At 35.5% G+C, this 25794-nt stretch overlaps 1 protein-coding gene across 2 annotated transcripts in view; it reads right to left on the reverse strand.

The window, feature by feature from the left end:
• kcnt2b (potassium sodium-activated channel subfamily T member 2b) overlaps positions 1-25794 on the reverse strand; it is a 187664-nt gene that overhangs the window by 20968 nt on the left and 140902 nt on the right. For both annotated transcript variants that reach the window (XM_009299766.5, XM_068219406.2), the window contains exons 15-18: positions 13153-13261; positions 10000-10056; positions 6411-6563; positions 2861-3111 (exon numbers count right to left, since the gene is read on the reverse strand). In XM_009299766.5, coding sequence (XP_009298041.1) covers positions 2861-3111; positions 6411-6563; positions 10000-10056; positions 13153-13261 — 570 coding nt within the window. The remainder of the gene's footprint in view (positions 1-2860; positions 3112-6410; positions 6564-9999; positions 10057-13152; positions 13262-25794) is intronic.

The following is a 25794-nucleotide window of genomic DNA, read 5'->3' on the forward strand; positions in this document are numbered from 1 at the left end:
ATTACAATTTAATTCAGACAGGCTTACTGTAATTTATATATTCGATTTGTTTTTTTTTTAATAAAATGAAAATTATGTCCTAATCACATGTCTGTTTAGGATAGTAGAAGTACAATACTTTTGCACATTTATAATATATAATATGTATGTATATATAGCTTATAGGGGCTAATAATTTTGACCTTAAAATGTTTTTTTTTTTTTTTTTTTTAACTGCTTTTAATCTAGCTGAAATAAAACAAATAAGACTTTCCTGGAAAAGAAAAACAAATTCAACTGTAGATATATATATATATATATATATATATATATATATATATATATATATATATATATATATATATATATATATATATATAAATGTTTTTTTTTTTTAACTTAATTTTGTTTCTTATTTTTAGTGCAAATATCAAAATATCCTTAAATTAGGCAGCATTTTTTAGACAAGCAAAACTTGTTGTCTTGTTTTAAGAAATAATGTCAAAATTAAGCAAGCTTAAAATAAACAAATTATAGACATTTGGCCTAGAAACAAGACAAAATATCTAAGGAAGAAAATAATTTATTGCAGTTTGTCCAGTTTTTGTCGGTAAAAAAAACAAACAAAAAAAAAAAAACTATGGCATGTATCCAAATTCAGTCCTGGTGAGCCAGTGTCCTGCAGATTTTGGCTTCAACTTGCCTTAATACACCTGCACGCCAGGATGTTTCTTAAAAGCCTAAGACTTGATTAGCTAGCCCAGGTGTGTTTGTCGAGGGTGGAACTAAAATTTGCAGGACACCGACCCTCCAGGATGTAGTTTGGGCACTCTTGCACTATGATTTCAGAATTAAAACTGTGAATGTTTGACATTCTAAAGCCATAATGTAACAGCAGCAGCTGCAGTTACACAATGCAATGCACATCCAAATCAATCAATTGATCAAAGAAAGTAAGTAATGTAGTCAGTCAGTTAGGTGTAGGCAGATTTACATGTTTGGGTGAAGGGCAGAGCTTCAACACAACACAGGATTGAACAAGTGCAGCATACACATCACTACAGACATGCAAAGATGCAGCATACTTGCTTAGCAAAAGATCAATATTTCATCTAGAAAACAGCTTTTCATTTCATGTTGACTAATCACTGTAAAAAAAGATTAGTTAATTTAATTAATTGATTTAATTAGTGATTCAATTGATTTTAAAAGTGAGTAAATCCATTGCTTTAAAAGCAATTAATTGACTTTATTAAAAGAAGCGAGTAAACCCATTTCCTTAAAATGTATTCATTACTTTTCTTTTCTTTTCGGCTTAGTGTCATTATTAATCAGGGGTCACCACAGTAGAATAACCGCCAACTTATCCAGCATATGTTTTACACAGCAGATGCCCTTCCGGCTGCAACCCATCGCTTGTCTTTGGACTTGTGGGGAAAACCGGAGCACCCAGCCAAGGCTCCAACCAGCAACCTTCTTGCTGTGTGGTGACAGCGCAGCCCAATGCACCACCGTGCCACCAGATTTCCTTAAAATAATTAAGTAAATGAACTATGTGCATCATATAAAAATTAAAGGTGCACACAAAGGGCTCAACCTGTGCAAGTGCACATGCCCTTTTTAGTCTTGGATAGAAAGTGCCCTTCCAAAATGACCTGAACTGCCCCCGCGACAAACAGAGAAAACAAAACTAAAGCAAATGCAGGTTGCCAGATTGAGGACCAACAGGGGCGAGTCTGACAAACAAGCCTAAAGGTTGACTTAAAGGCATTTTTTTTCTATAAAAGCAATGGCACGCAATAGAAGGAATATTCTCCCTATTAAAAGGAGTTTTTTTTCCTAACCGACTCCATAAAATTATATACTATAAACAGCTTCTATTTCTTGCAGTTGAACAACAGAAAATTGACAATGATCATGTCAGGTACACCTCATGTGCTTTTTTCAGTGTTAAATGCTAATTATGTGAGTTTGAATGCCATTTTACATGACATGTATTGCCATATACTGAACGCAGCAGCAGATAGTAAACCAACACATATCAGTGATTCAGCATTTGGAATTATTAATGTTAAAGAGGTTTAATATGTATTAATTACATTATAAACCTTACCGTTTCATGAGTGAGTGCACTATCTGTGCTTCTGAATGGCTGTATTTACATTTCTGTAGTGTTTCGTCTGGTAAAAACAGCCACATTGCTTATCCTTGCAAATCTAATCACGTACAGTAGCATGTTGTTATGACACAGGGTTACAATGTAACCTGCTCACCTAATGTTTACATTCGCAATATTTATATTATTTGCAATTTAATAACCACGTCATGTGGAACTCTACTAGTTTGCTACTGTCTACCGGAGGTCACATTTCAGTCACGGGCTCATCCTTCGAGAGCCGTCATGACTGAATGAATCAAATACACAGTTTTCCAACAAAGCAACTCGGGGTGCTAAAATATAATTAGTTAAAGTGGCAGTGAGTGGGTTAAAAAAAGCATAATAAAAACAGCGTTCCAGCAAGTACATTTTCAAAGCGGAATATCTGATTTTAGCATTGTTATTCAGAAAACAAGAATGTACACTTAGCTTGTTTCTTAAATATCTGCAAACAGACTATGGTATTGTTATTCTTCAGAAGAGTCAAACACTTAAACACCTTTAAGTCAATTGATAAGTTTTAAGTTACAACAGGTTTATTCACTTAAAGTGAATAAAGTAAAGTAAACTTGTTATTTTTCTCACTTTACTCACTTTCGTTAAGTAAACAAACTTTTTACAGGTTTTTTACAGCCTGTATGTGATTTTTATCGATAGATTGTTATTTGCAAAAATCTGTATATTGACTATTTGAGATTGAAAGATTTTAGTTGGCTTACTAACCCATGCTGGCTATGATGCTGTGCACTGGCAGGCGAGTGAGGCCATGATAGATGGTCTGTGGGACCCCCCTGGAATCACCCCCGGGGCCTCGCACCGGCTCTCTGTGGCCACGGACAAATGCTGAATTTTCCTCTTTGGAGATGTTGATGTAGAAACAGGTGTCAGAGGCTCCCATAATGTGACAAGGTCCAGGGTTCAGGAGGATATTGGCGGTGTCCATCCTGCGCACCCCAATCAGACACACACCGTATCTGCAGAAGCACAGATGCAAACAGTGTTATGCAGATTCAGACACATGGCTATAGTAGCATTTTTGATAACTATATTTAAAGCAGTCATCTCAAACTTACTTCCTGGAGGGCCAGAGCTCTGCATAGTTCAGCTCCAATTACCTCCAACTCACACCTGCTTAATAGTCTCTAGTAGTTTTGATAAGCTTGATTAGTTAGATCACCTGCGTTTGATTAGGGTTGGAGCAAAACTGTGCAGAGCTGCGACCCTCCAGGAACTGAGTTTGAGACCTATGATTTAAAGGAATAGTTACTTTATTTATTTATTTATTTTTTGCAAAAACCTCCAAATTCCCCTATTGGAACAAGACAGTGTAACTAGTTGAAAAATTACTAAAGATGCAGTGAGAAATGACGTTACAATTAAAAATACATAAATATGTCAAGTAAGTGACAGTTTATTCCACTGGGGTAGCCCCTGATAAACCAGAGACAAAGCAAAAGGAAAATGAATGAATGAAATGTCAAGTAAGTGCAATAATCAATAACATTAAAACTGACATTAATTAAATCTTAAAAATATGTTGTCATTGCTGATATTTGGGATTTAGATTTAATCTAAGTAGAACATTTTAAACCAAGCTTGACTTAAATAATGTAGTGTAAAAACACTGTGAAACATCAATATCTGTGCATTGTCCATTAACAAAAAAAGCTTATCAGATGTATAGGTATTATGAAGTAATATAAATAATGTATAGTTTTATACCTTATCTTATCTTTTTTTTTTTAAATCTTAAATTAGCAAATAAAACACAATGTAGACCTACTGGGAAAAAGGATGTGCCTTTCAAACAATTTTAGAAGCTGTCAACCATTCATTCTCACCATACTTGAGGTCTTAATGCTTATTCTCATAGCATCCATGTTGGATAAAAGAACGGCATCTTATCTTCGTCTTTTGTTAAACAGTATTGTCGTTTAATGTAAATTAAATCAGACTCATTCAAAGTAGCGTCGCTGCGCAAAAAATGATTATGAATGCATGCTACACTTCCGACTGTACACTGTGTTTTCTTTTTCTTATAATGAGTTTTGAGGTAAGGGACGTTTCCATTTGCTATTCACTGGCTCATCTAGTTCATCAAACTCCATCTTTTAAAATCTAAATCGAAAGCAAAACAAAACAGTCTCCTCATAAAAGTCGACAAATCAGCGCACTGCTACACTGAAAACATATGATTTGATTACTGTTTTCTGACTAGTTCTCAGAACATAGCGAGTTTTGTTGTCAAAGGCAAGCGGCGACACTTTATCCTGGAGCTTTTTATGATGTATAATGGTGTTAGATATAGAGACTTTCACTTTGAAGCTTCCAAAAAGTGCATAAATCCATAGTAAAACCAACCCACACTTGAACAAAGATATACCATGTCTCAAGAAGTGGATCAATGTGTTTTTGAAACAAAAATATTTTAATATATTTAAATTATTAAATCCAATCTTTGACAGTAATTGAATGCATGTTGTGTGATTGACCAATACAATGGGGGGAGGTAGGATGCAAGGTAGGATGCGATGCTGGATTAACAGTTATGTTGATCCTGAAACATCATTCTTGCTCGAAAATATAATCCATACCTAATCCCAAACCTAAAGCTAACTGTAAATTTGTCTGAAAATCAGGGGGGATTAATGGTTGGATTACAATGATGAACAGTAGAAGCACATAACCCTAACTTTAAGCCTAAATTTAATATAAACTGCAATTCTCTGACTGGCTGAAAACTAGTTGGCTTGACGTTACTGTGTATTATTATACAGTATATCACTCTTATAATGCTATGTGCACTTAAAAATATATATTTTCGGTGCTTGTTCAAACTACTTGGTAGCATGAGCTTAACACAATTCTGGGAATTTGTTTTGGGAAACTTGTTTCAATTATTCATTCATTTTCAATTATTCATTCATTTTCTTTTCGGCTTAGTACCTTTATTAATCTGGGCTCGCCACAGTGGAATGAACCGCCAACTTATCTTATCTTAGCATATGTTTTATGCTGCAGATGCCCTTCCAGCTGCAACCCATCTCTGGGAAACACACATACACTTCTAATAATTTACCCAATTCACCCAATTCACCAATTCACCTGTACCACGTCTTTGGACTTCTTTGGACGTCTTTGTGGGGGAAACTGGAGCACCCCGAGGAAACCCACGCGAACACAGGCAAAACATGCTAACTTCACAAAGAAAAGCCAAATGAGCCAGCGGATGATTGAAGCAGTGACCTTCTCGCTGTGAGGTGACAGCACTACCTACTGCACCACTGCGTCACTCTTTAATCTAATTTTGTTAAGATCATTTAAGCAATTTGTGTTGGGAAAACACAAATTAATAATCTAGAACCCTGCATTTCTTACATGCATCTAACCATGTATCTTACAACATGCGTCATATGAGTTGGACATAACATGCCACGAGAAGTCAGTGATTAAAGTCATCAAGATCATTTAAAAAATCTATCTACCTCATAAGACATGCTTTAACTTTGGTGGTTGGTGGTGATTAGGTTGGTTTGATGACAGATTTATGCACTTTTGGAGGAGACAGTGGCTTTTATTTTGAAGCTTTCAAAAGTGGCTGATTTATAAAGTGGGTCTCAGAATGTACAAGTACTGCATTCAATTACATTTTTTCCATGCCATGTCATTAAAATATGAACATTTATTTTACCCCAGTATATTCAATGGAGCTTTTGCGCTAGCCTGCTAATCCTGATGGCTATGTACGTGTAAACGGCTTTTCATCTTGTTTTACGCTTGAGCAACTACATTAACGCTGAAGTCCATTTAACTGAATATATTTTAAATACATTATATCATCAATGCTGTAAAATTAACTGTATAAAATGGAAAGTCACATTAATCATTCACCAGAAGTTTATCAGTATGGGAATAAACACTAGCTGTGCATATAGAAGCTACTTAATAAAAAAAAATGTCGAATTGTTGTGAGATTGTGTTGGATTAAACAGCACGGTAAGGCCAGGATAAACTACTCCAACTGTGTTCAACGAAAATGGCTTGAATGTGAGTAAATTATGAAGTAAATTCTAGTGCTGAAATATTCCTTTACCCCTACTTTAAGATATTCCTAAAATCATAAAAATAACTCTGTAAAGCTTAAAATTGACAAACTGTAAACCTGTCTCTTAAATCTGATTGGTTGATGTTGATCCAGGCACATATTGCACTTTGTTAAATTAGATTATGCATGAGTGTTACTGACTTGGAACTCACTGCAGCAAAGACTTACTTCTTATGTGCATGAAAGGAGGCAAAGGTGAAACTCTTTCCCTGATATTCTCCAAAAAACTTGCTCTCCTCCAGTCGGATGTGGTGCACCTCATTGGCTGCGCAGCGCCGGTAGGTGCGCTGCCATTGATCGACTGAGCTGGCACCACCTTCCCTGTGACAGACAGACAGAAAAACATGAAAAGCATTCATTCATTCATTTTCCTTCGGCTTAGTCTCTGATTTATCAGAGGTCTCCACAGCCGAATGAACCGCCAACTATTCTAGCATATGTCTTACCCTGTGGATGCCCTTCCAGCCACAACCTAGTACAGGGAAGCAACCATACACACTCATTCACTCATACACACACACACTCACACATTACAGCCAATTTAGTTCATCTAGTTCACCTATAGTGTATGTCTCTATACAGTGGGGGGAAACTGGAGCACCCGGAAAAAACCCACGCCAAGGGGGAAACATGCAAACTCCACACAGAAATGCCAACTGAACCAGCTGGGACTCCAACCAGTGACCTTCTTGTTGTAAAGCAACAGTGCTAACCTGAGTCACAGTGTTACCAGTTCTCACAGTTCCCACAGTTCTCGGATAGATTAAAGGTAGAGTTCACCCAAAAAAAAAAAAAATCTGTCATCATCACTTACCTTTATGTTGACTTTCAGAAGACTTTTGCTCGTCTTTGAAAAACAAATGAGGATATTTTGAAACCTGTCAGACTTCTGTCCATCCACTGAAAAGTCCATTCCACCATTACTTTAAAGCTTCAAAAAGTTCATCATAAAAGTAATCTATATGAATCAAGCAGTTTCACACAAGTCCTTTGAGGAGACATGAGAGCTTTATATGATGAACAGATTTATTTTAGGCATTTATTTACAAACAAACAGGACTTTTGTGTACGACTAATGGAAAGAAAGAAATGTCTTAGTTTTCATTAAAAGTATCAAAACCCCTCCTAAAAACTCTTTGGAAGATGAGAACAAGTCTTTTTTAAGGGGGGGGGGGGTGATCACAGGACATTTTAAAACAGATAGATACAGTTCTTAATTCTGAGTGTGGTTGAACCGCATTCTAAACTGTGGTAAAATACTACAACATAAACATAAACGTTTATATATATAAACGTATGTGTATAAAAAAATTTTCTTTACATTTGACACCATATTTAATACATACCGTTAAGCATTTGCAATTGTTGTAACTCTTTAGTTAATTTTATTTTTTACTTTTGACAACAAATTATATACTTGCCTATCCTGCTTCTCTTAATGTATACCAGATATTGTCATAATCAATTATCATTTAAAAAAAAAAATAAATAAATAAATAAATATGTTTGTGTTTTTTTTTTGCCGGAAAAAGTAAAGTTTTCTCATTGTTAATATGCTGTTGTGTGCATGTTTACAGAAATAAGGTTAGACAAAAACATAGTTCCAGAAATAAGGTTAGACAAAAACAGAATCCAAAAAATAAAAATGAATGTGTGAATAACAGGGTGAGAAAGCGGTAAAATCCAAAAACGTGGTAAAAATCAGACGAGGGCTTTTCTTTTTCTGGACGGCTTTTGTAAACCGTCGGTTGGGTTTAGGGAGGTAAGTGGGTGGCCAGGTCAATCAATAAAACTGGTTGGGTTTAGGGAAGGAGGAGAGGGGTCAGTTGATTGGTCTGCCGGCCAGTCAGTTATCCACTTATTCAGTCAGTCAGGCAGACAGTCGGTCAACAGCGGCCTCTGGTGGGTTAATACACTCACAACAGAAATTTGAAATACGAAAAAGTGCACACAGCAGCATCTTGTGGATCTTGTGGCTAAAAAAAAAAAAAAAACTGCTAAATTAAGTACCTCACGGGACGTATTTCACGGTCTCCAGAATGTTTTCAGAATGAACCTGGGTTGCTTTTTGTATAAGCTGTAGATTGTTTGTATTACGCTTTATTTCATACATTTTCATAATCTTAATCATAATCTTTATTTCATACAATTTCATAATCTTTCGTATTTTAGGTCTTGTATTGAAAAAAAAAATGTTTGTGTTTGTTGGCATTGTGATATAGCTGGACCAATGAAATCGAGCCACAGGCGTGAGTCACAGCTGCAAGGTATGGGTTTTCACGTAGGGGCGTGGTTTGTGCTTAACAGGTTTGAGGGAAAATATCATGCGTTTTATTTGCTTTGCTGTGTTTTTTGCTGCTTATATGAAATACACATAAATACAGTATATACATAACAATAAACCACGTGGAGCTGTGGTTTATAGTGAGTTTAGAACAGCTAAGGAATTTTAGGCACTCTTTTCCATGTTGTGCCTAACAATGCCCTCTGGCTTGTAATAAATTAATATTAAACAACATGGGTTTAATTTAACTACATTAGAACTCACAATAACATAAAATAGTATTCTGTTTATTATAAATCCGTTTTAAAGCAGTTCTAATTGGCTGTTATTATTATAAATAACAATTATAAAATGGATAGTTCCACTCCTTAAACTAGATTTTTTGAGCTTGATTGTGTTCAGAGCTGCTGTAAAATACTTCACAAACAACTTTAAAATTCTGGATATGTATTTGTTTCCAATTTGTAATAGTCTTGAATTCCCTCTAAGGTTAAATAATAATTTTCCTTTCAAATGGAAAGACAAGGGCATCTTAAAAATCAAGGTCTTTAAATTTAGCTGTACCGCACAAACATACAGTATAATGTAAAAGAAAACCAAAACAAACAAAATTATATTTTTAATTAAGCACATCACATCATATAAGGTACACATACATTAGCCTACTGTCCTATCTAGTATTGTGAAAAGGCAGAACTGAAAATCTATGGTTTAAAGCTGCTGGTGCCAGAGAGAACATTTTGAAGTAGTGACATCTGTATGGTCCACCTCTTTCTTGTACAAATTTAGAAGGTACTGTGTGTATGTAGGTTTTTTCAATGAAAGTGAAAATATAATTCTACATACACACACTTATGACCATTTCACTCTTGGTAATGAGCCAAAAACACTCACAAAGAATTTAGTGAAATGTGCAAAGAAAAAAAAAAAAAAAAAACAGGAACAAGTTCAGTGACCCCTACATTACGGTACATATGCAAAAACCATTTTATAAAAGCAATTAGCCATGTGATGATGATTTAAGTTGTGGTTTAAGTTGAATTTAAAACAACTTTAGGGGGTTTTACATATTCCACTCCATATTATGCTTTAGAATGCCCCTTCGCTGTTTTAAATTCAGTGTAAACCTTAGCCTCTTGGAGCTTATTGTGTTTTATACTACATGAAAGTGTGGAAAAATAATGACAGAATGTAATATTTTGGGTGAACTCATCCTTTGAAATATTTCAAATGTTTTCACAGCTTGGGAAAACACTATATCTTAAAAATAGGCAGAAAAAATGTAACGCGCTTGATGTTTGTCTGACATCCATGTGCATGTAGAGGAGGTGAGAAGCAGAGGGAGTGGAGGAGGTGTGTGACGGAGACGGAGGTGAAGACACAAGAACAAAGATACATTCACAGTTTATGGTATCTTTGCCGCTGTGTGTATCAATGTGTATGCATCAATATTTTACAGTCATTAGCCCTGACCTGTTGAGGGGCTGGAAGGCTCCCGCTCGCTGCCTGAAGGCTTCTGAAGATGCTGTTCTGATTGAGGAAAAAAAAAAAAAAAAAAAATTAAACACATGCTGATGGGTCAGAGATTATTCGTTCTTCATCTAGTCTAGTAAATGATGCTTATCATACATATGAATGAAAATTTACTGCAATAAATCATGAATAGTGACATTAAGATACATATAAGTTACTAAAACAAAGTGTAAAGAGAGAGAGATAAATTTATAAACACACACAAAAAATATACAGGCTACATAACATAATGAATTTGTAAATAAGGGTTTGGGATAGGCCGAGCAGGGTAAACAACTAGTCTAAAATTCTCTTATTTGTCATCAAGAATGCTTTTAGTTATAATCATGGTTTGAGAATGATAATTTACAGTTGATTAACCCTCCTTAAACAGAGAAGTAAAAAAACAAAAACAAATTCCTAATGACTAATTTATTTTGACTTTGTCATGATGGCAGTGCATTATATTTTTACTAGCTATTATTTAAATGCAATTTAAAGGTTTCACTAAGTATTTAGATTATAATTAGATTAACTCGGCAAGGATGTAACAGTAATAATGGTTGGTTCTGTAGCCAATGAGATAAATAAAAAAACAAATAAGTAAAGAAAGAAAAGGATGAATGAATCGATAAATGAATGAATGAATAAATGAACAAGGTTGCTATTACATTGAATCAAGCAGTTCTTACATTTTAAAATATTTTTGAATATTCCAGCCAAAATATTTTTTCCTATATATTTATATATATATATATGGAAGCGAATAAAAACTGCTTTTAATCTAGCCAAACTAAAACAAATATAAAAGTAAATATTTTACAGAAAAAAAAAGAAAAAAAAAAAAAATATATATATATATATATATATATATATAAATATATTGAGGCAAGGCAGTGGCGCAGTAGGTAGTGCTGTCGCCTCACAGCAAGAAGGTCACTGGGTTGCTGGGTCGCAGGTTCGAACCTTGGCTCAGTTGGCGTTTCTGTGTAGAGTTTGCATGTTCTTCCCTTGGGTTTCCTCTGGGTGCTCTGGTTTTCCCCACAGTCCAAAGACATGTGGTACAGGTGAACTGGGTAGGCTAAATTGTCCGTAGTGTATGAATGTGTGTGTGGATGCTTCCCGTGAATGCTTGTGTGGGTTGCGGCTGGAAGGGCATCCGCTGAGTAAAAACTTGCTGGATAAGTTGGTAGTTCATTCCGCTGTGGCGACCCCGGATTAATAAAGGGACTAAACCCACATATATATATATATATATATATATATATATCTCTGCAAATAAAAACTGCTTTTAATCTAGCCAATATAAAACAACAACGACTTTTTACAGAGTAAATATTTTACAGAAAAATATGTAAAAATGTCCTTGCCCTGTCAAACATCACTTGGGAATTATTTAAAAGGAAAAAAAAAAAAATCAAAGGGGGGCTAAAAATTCTGACTTCAACTCTATAAAGTTATGTGATTTATGCTTAATTTAAAATTAATGTGTAGTCATTTAGGCTCGTTGTTTGGAGACATGTCTTCAGACAGGTTTAGGCTGTTTATTTTTAGACTATACAATTTTATTTTATTTTTTTTATTAAGTGGAATAAACCTTTTTTTAATTTACATAAAAAAAAATTTACTGTTTAAATTGATGGGATTCAAAATACTTTACATAGTCATTTTCTAATGATTTTTTTTAATGACCGTTATAAATGCTCTATTTATTTATTTTCCTTATTCTCCTTCTGCTTAGTCCCTTATTTATCAGGGTTCTCCACAGCGGAATGAACTGTCAACTATTTCAACATATTTTTTTACGCAGTGAATGCCCTGTACTGGGAAAAACCCATGCACTCTTGCATTCATACATGCACTCATACACTACGACCGATTTAGTTTATTTAGTTCACCTATAGCACATATCTTTGGACTGTGGGGGAATCGGAGGATCCAGAGACAATAAAACATAAACAATAAAGTAAGAGGGCCCTATCAAACACCCAGCGCAATAAGGCGCAAGATGTGTCATGTGTCATGATCAGACCAGCGCAACACTAATTTGCCCATTTTGCACCACATTGTTTAATAACAAGTCCATTTGCACCAGTATGTGGATTCATGGGTGTTCCAGTCTAGAAAGCTGCTATTTTGAGGAACTTAAATAGACCGTGTAATAGACCAGCTGAAAGCAGGTCTATAGTTCAGTGCAGAGCATGTTAGTTGTGCACCTTAAACACGTAATCATTGCTAAATGCATACTTATATATATTTTTTTTTTTATTAAAAACAGGCTTAGATTTTTCCACCTTTCAGGTTTTGGACCATGTGGGGCATAGCATTTGTGATATAACTCAGTTTTTGACCACACTTCGTTATTATTGTTCATTTTTTTCATTTGCTGGAAATTAAAACTGAATTTAAAAATTGTTTTAAAATAAATTTTTGTGCTTAACAAACAAAATTAATTATGTAGGGTAATGATATCTACGGTGGAGGGCACACAACACCATTTCCTTATCCACAAAAGAGAGTAAGAGAAAATAAAAAGGCAGAATAGAGGAGGCTTATTATTTATCCTTGCACTGCAGATGGTCTGTTTAACAGTTCTTTTCACTAGTGAAGTGTTCAGTTTTTACACTAAGAAAGTCCCTCATGTAAATAGCAAATGTGCCATGACAAGACACAATTGACTCTTAAAGGGAATTGGAGATGAGACTCTGATTAGTTTATTCTCAAGGCACACCCTTAATTTATTAAGAGTATTAGCATAACTCTGTTAGACCATGCACTGCGACGCAGACCGTGTTTTTCCATCCTTAAAATAGCAAAAGTGGATTCAGACACGCCCTTAATGCTTATTCGCCATGCGCTTTAGACTCTTTAGACTCTGCACCTAGATTGTTAAATAGAGCCCAGAATTGTGTGATTTTGCTTTAAAAAAAAACTCTTCAAAATCCCTATCAAAAAAAAAAAAAAAAAAAAACATACTTCAGAAACCAAAAAATGAAAGAGTCCTGAAAAAAGGACAAGCACTAACACTTCACATTCCATCTGCATGATAAATGTTTTTTTAACAGAGACAGAGAATGCTCTGGATATTAGGAGTGTGAGAGTGTGTATACTCACTGTCCTCTAGAGGAGTGAATCAACAGTGTGATCAGGGTAGAGGTGGCAGGACACACACAGTTCAGGGCCAACATAGCATATTTAAACTCTTCCTCACAAACCACATGATCTGCAAAACAAAAACAAAAGAAAAAAAATTATTTGCACAAGAAGTATTGATTTGTTTTCTTTAGTTGGCATAAAACATGCAAAATAATGCACATAATGCTTGATTGGTGTCTGTGGAGCATAATAACAGAAAAGCACAAGCTATTATTTTTGCTCAATAGCTTATTTGTGTGCGTGTGTGTGTGTGTGTGTGTGTGTGTGTGTGTGTGTGTGTGTGTGTGTGTGTGTGTGTGTGTGTGTGTGTGTGTGTGTGCAAACTATAAACAAACTTTATTTGTTTTAAGTTGTATTTGTAGCTGTAAGATTTCAGATCTGGTGGGTAATCACCTCACGCACTGTTCTTCTACTTTAATTTGAATGTAAAACACTTACCATGTTGAAATAATCCTGACAAGATGGGAAAAAAGGATAAATCTTTCAACAGAGAAGGCAGTTGTATTACTCCATTCTAATGGTATTATTAATATGTTTTGCATGTATACTTTAAAATCAGCCTCTCTATTAAAGATTCATCAGGTGCTATGTCTTAAAAAATGTGATGTTTATGTTTTGTTCCAGGCTGAGGGATTTAAGTTTGCACTCACAAAGAGGGATATGTAGATTACATTTTAATTGCAAATGTTTGAGTCAGTCATAACCTCAAAATCAACAATACCATTCAAAAGTTTTGGCCCAGTAAAAATCATATATTTTTTTTCATGTTTTTTTTTTAAAAAGACACTTATTTATGGAAGCCTGTTTCTACCATAAATTATAAAAACAATCATTTTAAAGAGCATCTATGATAAAAATCATTTTTTGGGAGCTGTTTGGACAGAACTGTGTGTAGGAATAGTGTGTCCTTAGTCATATGGGAGTGATAAAGCCAATAAGTCTCCTATTTTGAATTTCCTGACATTAAAATAGGATCTAAATCGCTCCCATTTTGAGGCCCACTGCAATGTGACGTAGGAGTGCAGTTTCCCTACCCACTGAACCCACTTTTTAACATTTCTCCATAGTAACGCATATAATCATATTATCAAGATAGGACGTACTCAAAGCAACTGGGATTAAAAGATTTTTCCGGCTCTCTGTGATCATCATTCATCATCAAATCTGATCAAGAGTCAGTGTCATTCATTCATTCATTTTCTTGTCGGCTTAGTCCCTTTATTAATCCGGGGTCGCCACAGCAGAATGAACCGCCAACTTATCCAGCAAGTTTTTACGCAGCGGATGCCCTTCCAGCCGCAACCCATCTCTGGGAAACATCCACACACACACACACACACACACACACACACACACACACACACACACACACACACACACACACACACACACACACATACACTATGGAAAAGTTAGCCTACCCAATTCACCTGTACTGCATGTCTTTGAACAGTGCGGGAAACCGGAGCACCTGGAGGAAACCCACGCGAACGCAGGGAGAACATGCAAACTCCACACAGAAATGCCAACTGAGCCGAGGCTCAAACCAGCGACCCAGCAACCTTTTTGCTGTGAGGCGACAGCACTACCTACTGCGCCACTGCTTTGCCAGAGTCAGTTTTACAAGTTTAAAATATTTTTAAAACAGTGCATGTTTTTAATAAATTACAGTGATTTTACTGTCTATACTTTATCACAACAGCCGCATGTCAGTACAATTTTAAAAGAAGATGCTTCAATCCAGTGTATATTTGATAAATTAACATAACTGATATCCATACAGCAGTGGATATTAACTTTTATCCTTTTACATTTGCCTAGTAAAAACAGTGCAAAGTTAAATGCACATGCTGTGTGTGTGTGTCCACTGTGTGGGTGTGTCTGTGTGTGTGAACTTTGTAAAGACACTGTGTGTGTTTCATCGTTGCAACTCCACAACAAATATATTAAATAATCATTGGGAAAGTTCTTACTCCAGTATTTTTGACAAACAATACGTGAGATCTGCTTCTTTTATGTCTGTCACTTTGCTGTTTATCTGACAAAGCCGAGATGGAGATTGAGGCACACTCTGACAGGCACGTGGGAACGGTGGGCGAGGAGAACTAGCATTAAAGGCACAGGCAAGAAAAACAGCTGCATAGTATTTAAAGCAGAAAAATCCAATATTCTAAAAGCTATAATAAACAATCTGAAGGCTGTTTTGAGCTAAAACTTCGCATACATATTCTGGAGACACAAAAGACTAATCTTAAATTTTGAAAAAGGAGTAAAATATTTACATTTTAAATTTCTGCATTTTTTCCTTAAAATGTTGATGGTTTTCATAGAATTGTTAGACCGTAATGTTTTAATTATTGTATGACTGAATAAAAAATAGATCACTTATTGATTTATTGTTTTACAATTGTGAGGGGAAAAGTCAGATTTGCAAGATTTAAATTTGCCAAAAGCAATGCTATTCTGAGAATTCTGCAGGTCACTTTTTTAGATTAACAATTCAGATATTTAAGATGAAGCCTGAGTTTGTAACTTACATATTCAACTTTTTTTTCCCATTCAATTATAAGCTTTAATCTAAAAATGCTGACATTTTTTGGCTGAACAATAAGAAAAACTCAAAATTGTAAAATAAAAAAAAATACCAACTATCTTTCATTTATTCTGAAAAAAAAAACCAGATACTGTAGGTTTAATTATGTTCACCATAACTGTATTTATTTGATAAAAAAATACAGTAAAAAAATTGAATATTGTGAAATATTATTCATTCATGTATTTATTTTCTTTTCGGCTTAGTCCCTTTATTAATCAGAGGTCGCCACAGCAGAATGAACCACCAACTTATCCAGCATATATTTTACGAAGCATATGCCCTTCCAGCTGCAACCCATCTTTGGGAAACACACATACATTCTCATTCACACATATACACTAAGGACAATTTTAGCTTACCCAATTCACCTATCCCACATGTCTTTGGACTGTGGGGGAAACCAGAGCACCTGGAGGAAACCCACGCGAATGCAGGGAGGACATGCAAACTTTACACAGAAATGCCAACAGGTCATTACAAACAGGCTATGTTTTAAAAACAAATGTATGAAACATAAAAATCACAGAGAGTTGGAACTGATATTTTAATCCCAGTTTATTTGCCAAAAAAAAAAAAAAAAAAATATATATATATATATATATATATATATATATATATATATATATATATATATATATATATATATATATATATATATATATATATTTATATATATATATATATATAAATATATATATATATATATATATATATATATATATATATATATATATATATATATATATATATATATATATATATATATATATATATTTAAAATCTAAAAAAAGTACAAATCTCTACCTCATAGTACCTTAATGGTACAAAAGTGTACCCTAATGGTATTAATGAGCAGCTGTAAAGTACAGATTGTATCTTTTAAAAAGGTACCACCCCTACTGATCTTGTACCTTTATTTCAGAGTATAGAAATAATACTTCATTGATTCCTGCAGTGGCAAAATTAGCATTTTCAGCATCACTTCTTAAGTCAAATTTTTCATTTAAAGCTTGAAAAATATCTCAACCGTCTTGATACTTGACTATGGGACCCCTGTTAATACGCAGCAGAACATTAATTGAAACCCTCATCTCTCCTGATTAGTATTACTATAGTATAGTAACCCATTTGTACACCTCAGTTCCCTGCATTTCATTCCTAAGACACATATCAGAGAGGTCATAGCCTCTTGACGCCATTAACAGAGTGTAAAATAAGGCGAGGTTAAGACCTCCACTGCCTTTTAAATGACGACCTAATGCCAGAAACTTACAATAAAAGAGAGAAAAAAATGAAAGAACAGAGAAAGTAAAGAGAAGCTGAGGGCAAAATAGGATCTTTATGAACACTTAAAGGCATAGTTCACTCATAAATAACATTTTGCTGTTAGCTCTTTGATGCGTAGAATGCTAAGAGCTCGATGCATATAAACAGTCACATTTGGAAAGCTTTGAGACGTCAGTTTTAATCTGTTTTATTTGCTTTAAAAGTCTTTAAACTAAAACTGTTGTTGATCAGCACCACCTCCTGGACTGATCATTCAAAAAAGTGCGATCTAATGGGATAGAAAACAACTGCTGCAAGGCATTTTCTGTAGTTTAAGTCCATATTTTCTCTTTCTTTCAAATATATAACTAACCCAAACAAATGTACTTCACCAAAATGTTTGACACACACATAGCCTACTGTACTATCCCACTAACATAAACATAAATGTCTCCCGATCAGAATAAACATGCAAATCAGCCAGAATAGTATCAATAATGAACTTTTATTGGTCATTTTTGTAAATTGCATGACTTACACACCTGTTAAGTTTCATGCCAGTAATCTGGCTCTTTGCAGTGAATTATTGACACACAACCTTTCAAAGTTGTGTGTCACAAAAACACTCCATAAAAATGCTATTAAAAAGGGGTGGACCAAATAGAATAGCTCTTATCCCATTTAATAAGGAAAGCCAATAAAGGTTTGCTTATATCACAACTCAATTAAAATCATCTGACTCATGACAGACACACTCTATAATAGCAGTGATATTCTATTCTATTCTATTCTATTCTATTCTATTCTATTCTATTCTATTCTATTCTATTCTATTCTATTGTGTTCTATTCTATTTGCATATAATCTGCTCTGTACTACAGTATAGGGCCTCTGGACAAGAGAGGACCTTTTTTATTTTCTTTCAGTAAAACATGAAACAAGATTTTTTTTACTTAAACTTGATCTTTGAAAATTCACAATACGTCAATGCCAAAAAATTTGATGGTTACTGGCAATCTGGGAGTAAAATACATATGCAAAATTAACAACAGGAACCTTGTGCTTGACTATTTTTTAAAGCTGTGGATTACAGGCAGCAATGTTAAACTTTTTTGCATAGACTGATTTATAACACCTCAATGTAATTTCAGTAGCCATGGGTATTTTTGTTGCAACATAGGCTCATTGTTAAAACATACTCCAGTATACATTTCTGGAGAGCACGATTTATGTAGCCTGAACTACGTATGGTTACATTTCTTCTTTTAACAGAACTCTACAGGGCGGTATGACACAGCCAACGACTTTTGTTTCTTTTCGGGCTACCAGGTTACCACTTACCTCTGTGTGGACAGCTTTTCAGCTGTTACCAGTTTGCCTAGTATCTTGCCATGTACGTTGGCAGACTTGAGACTTGAGACGAGCTGACCACGATGCTGAGATTCAAGTCTGGCAAAGACCAGTTCCCGAAAACAGGTAAATCAAAAATACAAAAGGCAAAAACTAAAATAAACAAGTAAATAACAGGGTGAGAATGTGGTAAGATCTGAAAATGTGGTAAAAATCAGGCAGCCACTAGGGCTTTTCTTTTTTTGGATTGCTTTGGGAGGGTTTGATTGTTAGGGGTTGATCAGGTCAATCAGTACTTTAAAAAATATATATATATTGGTTGGGTTTAGGAAAGAAAGTGAGTGGGGGTATGGGTTGGTCATTCGGTTAGTCAGTCAATCAGTCAGTCGACAGTGGCCAGTGGTGGATTTACGCAGGAACAGAAGGTGCGAATGGCCTTCTCGAGAAAAATTTGAGATCTGAAAAAGCATATTCATCAGCCTCTGGTGCATTTGCGAAAGCAAAAATGGCAAAAAATGTACCTCCTGGGATGTATATTGCGATATCCAGAAATGTATATAGGGATATGTATTAGTAATGAGCCTGAGTTACATTTTTGTTGTGCCTATTTATGATTCTGTAATACCAGTGGTGGTTGACTTTCATTACATTAGTCACCACAACATATTCTCTCTCACTTGTTCTAAATGTGCATATAATATATTCTGAAAGCAAAACTTTGCTTCAGACATATTTTCCAAAAGGTCAAAAACAGCTTTTTCAGTTTTCACTGCTAAGGTTCATGTACAATTATAAGCTATGGTACACAAAATATATTTTTATGGTAATTACTTCATAACATATGATGACAGACATTCAAAGCTTAATTATACCTCAACAGAAGCTTTCAATGTGAACATGGCATGACAAAATTGACTTGGTACAGTCTTATATTAATGGTCAGAATGGCCGCTATGGCAGTATGAAACTGTATTAAATGAAAACTAAATCTTTGCAACCTTATCTAAAATAAATCGACTGTACAGTTCAAATATCGCTAAATAACATTAAATGTTGCATCCTATTATATAGTTAAATATATTTTGACAATGGCAATGTTTACACTTTACAGTAAAATTATTTTTAGATAGGATTGCAAAGATTATTGTTAATTTAATAATAAGCCATTAATTGTCATTTACAAAGCATAAATAGTCCTCACCTTAGATTAGGTCAAAAATCCTAATGTAAGTTGAGTTAATAAAGCATTTATTAACATACATAGAAACCCTTACTATATGCCTGAATAATAAGAATTCAAAAGGTTAATTTCAATAGTTCATTAATCGTTTACTAACTCATTTTGAATGATCTTAAAAACCACAAACTACTCTTAAATACAAATGGCTTGTAAATAATGCAATACTTAATTTAGCAATGAAAAATTAATCAGTAACCAAGTATGAACATATAGTTATTAAGCCCATTATAAATGTGCTTTAAAGTCAAAAATAGACCAATTGTAGCTGCAGTTATAACTGCTTACTAATGTTAATTTTTGTAGAGTTCTTGCTTAACAAATAATGAATTCACAGAATGATAATGCATAATAAATTATTCATAGTGTGTAGTTATTATAAAGTGTTCCCCAGAATTCTGGTAGTTCCAGTGTTAATGAACAGCAAATTCCTTCATTGAGAGTCTTTGACACATTTTGTATCTGTTACTTTCAATGAGCCAAACCTTTGACATTAATATGTAGATACCATGGGCATGGGTATATCAGCTTTAATTGTGAAATAACATTGGCTAACAAGTTTCTCAGTACCATCTGTTTCATATTAAAGTTGTTGTATTTTTTTGAAGGAAATTACTATGTTTCCAATGTGGATTCATATTGAGTGATCAATAAATTAAACAAATTTAACTCTTTTCCATATATTAGCAATATCATACATGTATCAGTGTGATATAGATGTAATGTACTATAGTACAGATGTGATATAGTCAACAGTACTGTAGGTAAACACTGTAAGCTGTACAGCCATATTTCACGGATATAAGTGGGATATCGTTTTATTAGATTTATTAATAAATCTGTTGTTCAAATAGACCACACATATATAACCTATATTTACCAAGAAATGTAAAAAATACAAAATAATAATAATAATAATAATAATAATAATTATTATATATATATATATATATATATATATATATATATATATATATATATATATATATATATATATATATATATATATATATATATATATATATATATATATATATATTCATTTTTAAAACAGTGTGTACTTATTTATGCTGAGCACTGTATATATGATAAAGAATAAAGAACAAGTCTTGAATATCCCAGATATTATAATAAAAACTCATTTTTAGCCACAAAAACGTTTTTACCAATACTATGTCAATTATAATGTATTAAAGAACAACTTATTTATTTAAATAAAAAATTTGCTAAGCAAATTACTCAAAAATACAATGGTGTAAATAAAAAATATATATAATTTTAAGAGCCCTATTATGGGTTTTTGAAAATTACCTTCTATGCTCATAGATTCCACTCTTTTGTTTACGAGTCTTTAGCCGTGTCAGCGTGACACCGCTTGTACTGTATCTGGTGAACTCTTTATATTCTCATATTGCGTCTAACACCATGTTAAAAACTCAACGCGTGCCGCTGTTTACAGATTTAAGTGCAATTGTGAGCTTGCAATTCACTACCATTTATTATTGCCAGGGCCACCATCAGCTGTTCCTAAAGTTGTTCAGCCTTTGTCACTGTGTGGATTAATACTGAATGTGCGTTATTGTTTTTACTTGTGGTTAAGAATAGAGCAACATGTGGGTGTTAAACTGCATTGCTTTAATGCACTTCTGCATTGGGCTCATAAGAGCATAAGAGCCATGGTGGGCATTTATCTCTGTCTCACGCTGAACGCAATCGAGAAATCACACACAAACACACTGGGTCATTGGACCAATCAGCGCACTTTAGCCTTACGCTAAGAAGTGGTTTGGGAACAAATGAATCACTGAACGAATCGTTGGGTTAATTAGGTAAAAATGAATGCATATTATAAGACAATGAAAGTGCTTTTTGACCTTGCATATCAGACTGTTAAAAAGGTCATAAACCAAAATATAATTTTATAAATATAATATTTTTTGCTGCATAATAGAAACTCTTTTAAACAAATGTATATAAATCTTAGAAGACACTAAATACTGCTGTTAGATATACCCAAAATTAATTATATTACATTATTAAACTCTACATCAGATTCCAAAATAACTGTTCATGGTAAGACTACTTCATATGTGAGTTATAAACAGCCACTGATGTACTGGAACTCATCTCAGAAAGCACATGTTCTACGTTCTATTCCAAAAAAAATAAAATGTGGCAAAATAGTAGTAATATTTCCTTGACTATCATGAGTTTAGTGGAGTGAAACAAAATGTTGTTATCATTAGAACAACAGATGCCTCTCAGCCAATCAAATTCTAGTGTATGGCTTCAGAATACCTGCAATACAACATGAGTTGTCTGTCATACTTATACAGTTCTATTTACCATACAAAACACCACGCTTACAGCTAAAATGCTTTTGCTGAAGAAAAAGTGTCACCTATATCTCGAATGACCCGATGATGAACTATCACTTCAAGCATAAATCCAGAAATGCTGAAACCAAATAATGTGTTCATCCAGAGCACAAATTGCAGGTAAGCCACTAATGACTGTCTCACGGATGGAGTGCAATTTTCACGAGGCTTGTTAGTGGTGAGTGAAAACACATTTACTAATTTCTCTAATTAGGAAAATGAGCCAATAAAATCGCATTAGCATTGAGGAAAACACTGACTCCACTCGTGCATTTCGGCTACCATTTACTTCAATTTAATTCAATTCAGTGCAGGCTTGGAACAGAGTCAAAACATAATGGACACAAAACACTCTCAAAACAACAAAAACGGGACATAAAAGACAGTCTGAATGTAAGGTAAACCGTTCAGCCTGGTCACTCGTCTGTTTTGTACTCTTTGGACCTTACCAGCACTTTTGCTTTGGTCTATTTTTGGTTGTTTTTGCTTCTGACATCACATCTAGGGTGGGTAGCTTATTAAAAAATCTGTGTTCCTCTCACGGTAGGCTTGGGATTGGAAATAATTGATAGGACTGCCGCGTTTCCTCATCCTTTTCACTGCTTCACTTTGTTTTGTCTAATTGAGAGGAAAGTAGTAGTCATTATTGCTTTATTTGTGTGGATGTCCTAATTTATTGATTTGAGAAATTACTTGCCATTTTAAGTGCTACACAAATTGTGTTTATTTTTTATTTGTTTTTAAAGAATAGTCTTTTATACACAACAGGCTAGGAAGAAGCATTGCTGGATTTTTCAGACATCTATTCAAATGCGTTACTTGCCCAAGGATAGAAGAATGCTCAGTTTGTTTGAATTACCAGAGTTAATTTAGAGAAAAGCGTAGACAAAGGCACGAAAAAGGACTGAAGGTAAAATTGTGAAATGTGGGAATTCAGGAGGAAAGTGGGACCCATTGTTCTCTGTGGAATAATTTAACATCATTTCAACTTTGAAGCAGAAATAAAGAGGTTTTTGAATGTCTCTCTTTCTTTATTGTGTTTACTTTTTCTCTAGCAGAGTTATTTTGGTTTTATTCACAAACTGTTATTAACAGTTTGAATAAAGTTTTTTTTTTTTCATTTTAGCTATCATTTTAATCATTTGTGGTGCTTTTCTTATATCGGGCTCGATTGTAACAAACTAAGCACAAAGTCAAAAGTGCATGGCGCAAAAGCATTAAGGGCATGTCCAAATACACTTTTGGTGTTCTAGGGCCCCATCATACACCCGGCACAATAAAGCGCAAGACGTGCTTCTATGTCGTGTAGCTATTTTCAGACCTGCGCATGACTAATTTTCCCATTCTCCTCCACATTGTTTAAATAGTAAATCCATTTGCGGCACTTTGTGAACTCATGGGTGTTTCGGTCTAGAAATGAGTTGTGGGCATTGTGAGGCATTGTGAGGCATTGTTGGTGCATTTATTGATTTGCTGGAAATTAGATCTGAATTTAGAAAGAGTTTTGAAACAAATCTGTCACAGTTGCAGGTTTGTGTGCTTTTCCGGAGTGTATGTTTGATCACGTGGGTTTGCTTTGTTTTGGTTGTCCATGTGTATTTGTTATGCTCACGTGATATGGCGACACTCAGCTGGGCTGATTACATGCCAGCTGAAGCTCATTAATAGACCTATATCAGGGCTACACGCCAGCTGAAGCTCATTATTAGGCCTATATCAGGGCGACGTTTCTATGTTTCTTTGACAGTTCGTTACACCTGTTCTTATGTGTGTTATCTGTGCTCAGGCCCCTGAGGAGAATTATCTGGACCCTGTTTTCCTGTCGTTCCTGCCATGTGTACGTCGTCCTCCTAGCCTGTCACTTTCATTGTTTGTTTATATTGACTTGGTCAAATAAACTTTGATCACTCGCACCTGGATCCTTTTTGACTCTTGTTTTTTGAACACGACAGAACGAACTGACCTTATTATGGATCCAGCGAGTGCATCTCAGATCTCCGAGTTCGTCTCGCACAGCAACGCCAGGATAGACCGTCAGGATGAGGCTTTGGCCACCACGTCACAGGCGATCCAGGCTCTGGTCAGCCAAGTTTCATTGCTTACTTCCCAAGTCCAACAGTTGATCACTGGAGCTGCACAGGCTGAGACTGCACCGATTCCGGAGGTGACACCACCAGCGCCTGCGGTTGTTGGTCGCTCTGTTGAACCACGCCTTCCACCCCCGACCAGTTACTCTGGAGAGCCCCTCTTGTGTCGATCCTTTTTGTCCAAGTGTTCCCTTTATATTACGCTGCAGCCATCATTGTTTGCCACTGAAAAATCCAAGGTAGCGTTTGTCATCATGCTTCTTTCAGGCAAGGCGGCCCAATGGGGAACTACAGCATGGGAACAAAAGCTACCATGCTGTGCTACCTTCGACCTGTTCTCCAAAGAGCTAAAGAAGGTCTTTGATCAAGCCGATTCCGGGAGAGAGGCTGCCCGAGTTCTCGCTGAACTCCGCCAGGGGAATCGGAGCGTGGCGGAGTACTCAATCAAGTTCCGGACCTTAGCCGCTGAATGCGGCTGGAACGCGGAGGCGCAATGGGACATGTTTCTGCACGGATTATCTGACCGGCTTCAAGATGAGATCTATTCGTTAGATCTTCCTAAAACTCTTGAAGGGTTAGTAGACTTGGCCATCCGGGTTGACACTAGACTGCGCCGTCGAGAGAGTTGCCTGCAGCAAGGCGGGTTTTCGGATCTCGTCCCTGACTTTCCGGCCTTGGCTGCGACACCGGAAGTGGTAAACGTTGACCTGGAACCCATGCAGGTGGGTAGATCCCGCTTGTCCGTGCAGGAGAAGCGCCGACGGAGATCGGAAGGACTCTGCCTCTACTGTGGTGGGGCGGGGCATCGAGTGGCTTCCTGTCCCGTAAAAGACAACACCCATCAGTAGGTAAGAGGTTACTGATGGGTGAAATTAATATGGACAAATCCTTTACGTCTGCTACTTTACTGCCCGTCTCTTTATCATGGGGTTCCGGAACTCATAACACACAGGAGCTCGTCGATTCCTGGGCGGAAGGAAACTTCATTGACTCTAGTTTTGCTTTCAGTTTCAAACTTCCGGTTATAGCACTATCACAACCCATTGCAGTACGCGCCCTCAGTGGACTTTCCCTTCCCACCATCACTCACTCCACCAAACCCAAAAAACTCATTACGTCTGGAAATCATGTTAAACACATTTCATTTTTTTTAACAGACTGTTCCAACTCACCGGTGGTGTTAGGTCATCCTTTGTTGATTCTTTATAAACCCCACATTAATTGGGGTCTTAATTCTATATTCTCGAGGAGTGAGAAATGTCATGAGTCTTGTCTTTCGTCTGCTCGTTCTGCTGTTTCTTGTTCTGTGTTTCAGGAGGAGCGCATAGACCTGTCAAACGTGCCCAGTGAAAACCTCGACCTGAAGAGAGTGTTCAGTAAGTCTCGAGCTGCTTCTCTGCCTCCTCACCGTCCCTATGACTGTGCAATAGACTTATTGCCAGGTACATCTCCGCCTAAAGGCAAGTTATACTCTCTTTCTATTCCTGAGAGGGAGGCCATGGAGAAATATATTTCTTATTCTCTAGCGGCCAAGATCATACAGCCCTCTTCTTCACCGGCAGGGGCAGGGTTCTTTTTCGTGAAAAAGAAGGATGGGTCTCTTAGACCCTGCATAGACTATCGAGGGCTGAACAGCATCACGGTGAAGAATACATATCCTTTGCCGTTGATGTCTTCAGCGTTCGA

Source organism: Danio rerio, chromosome 3 (assembly GCF_049306965.1).
Source record: "Danio rerio strain Tuebingen ecotype United States chromosome 3, GRCz12tu, whole genome shotgun sequence".
Lineage (NCBI taxonomy): Eukaryota > Metazoa > Chordata > Actinopteri > Cypriniformes > Danionidae > Danio > Danio rerio.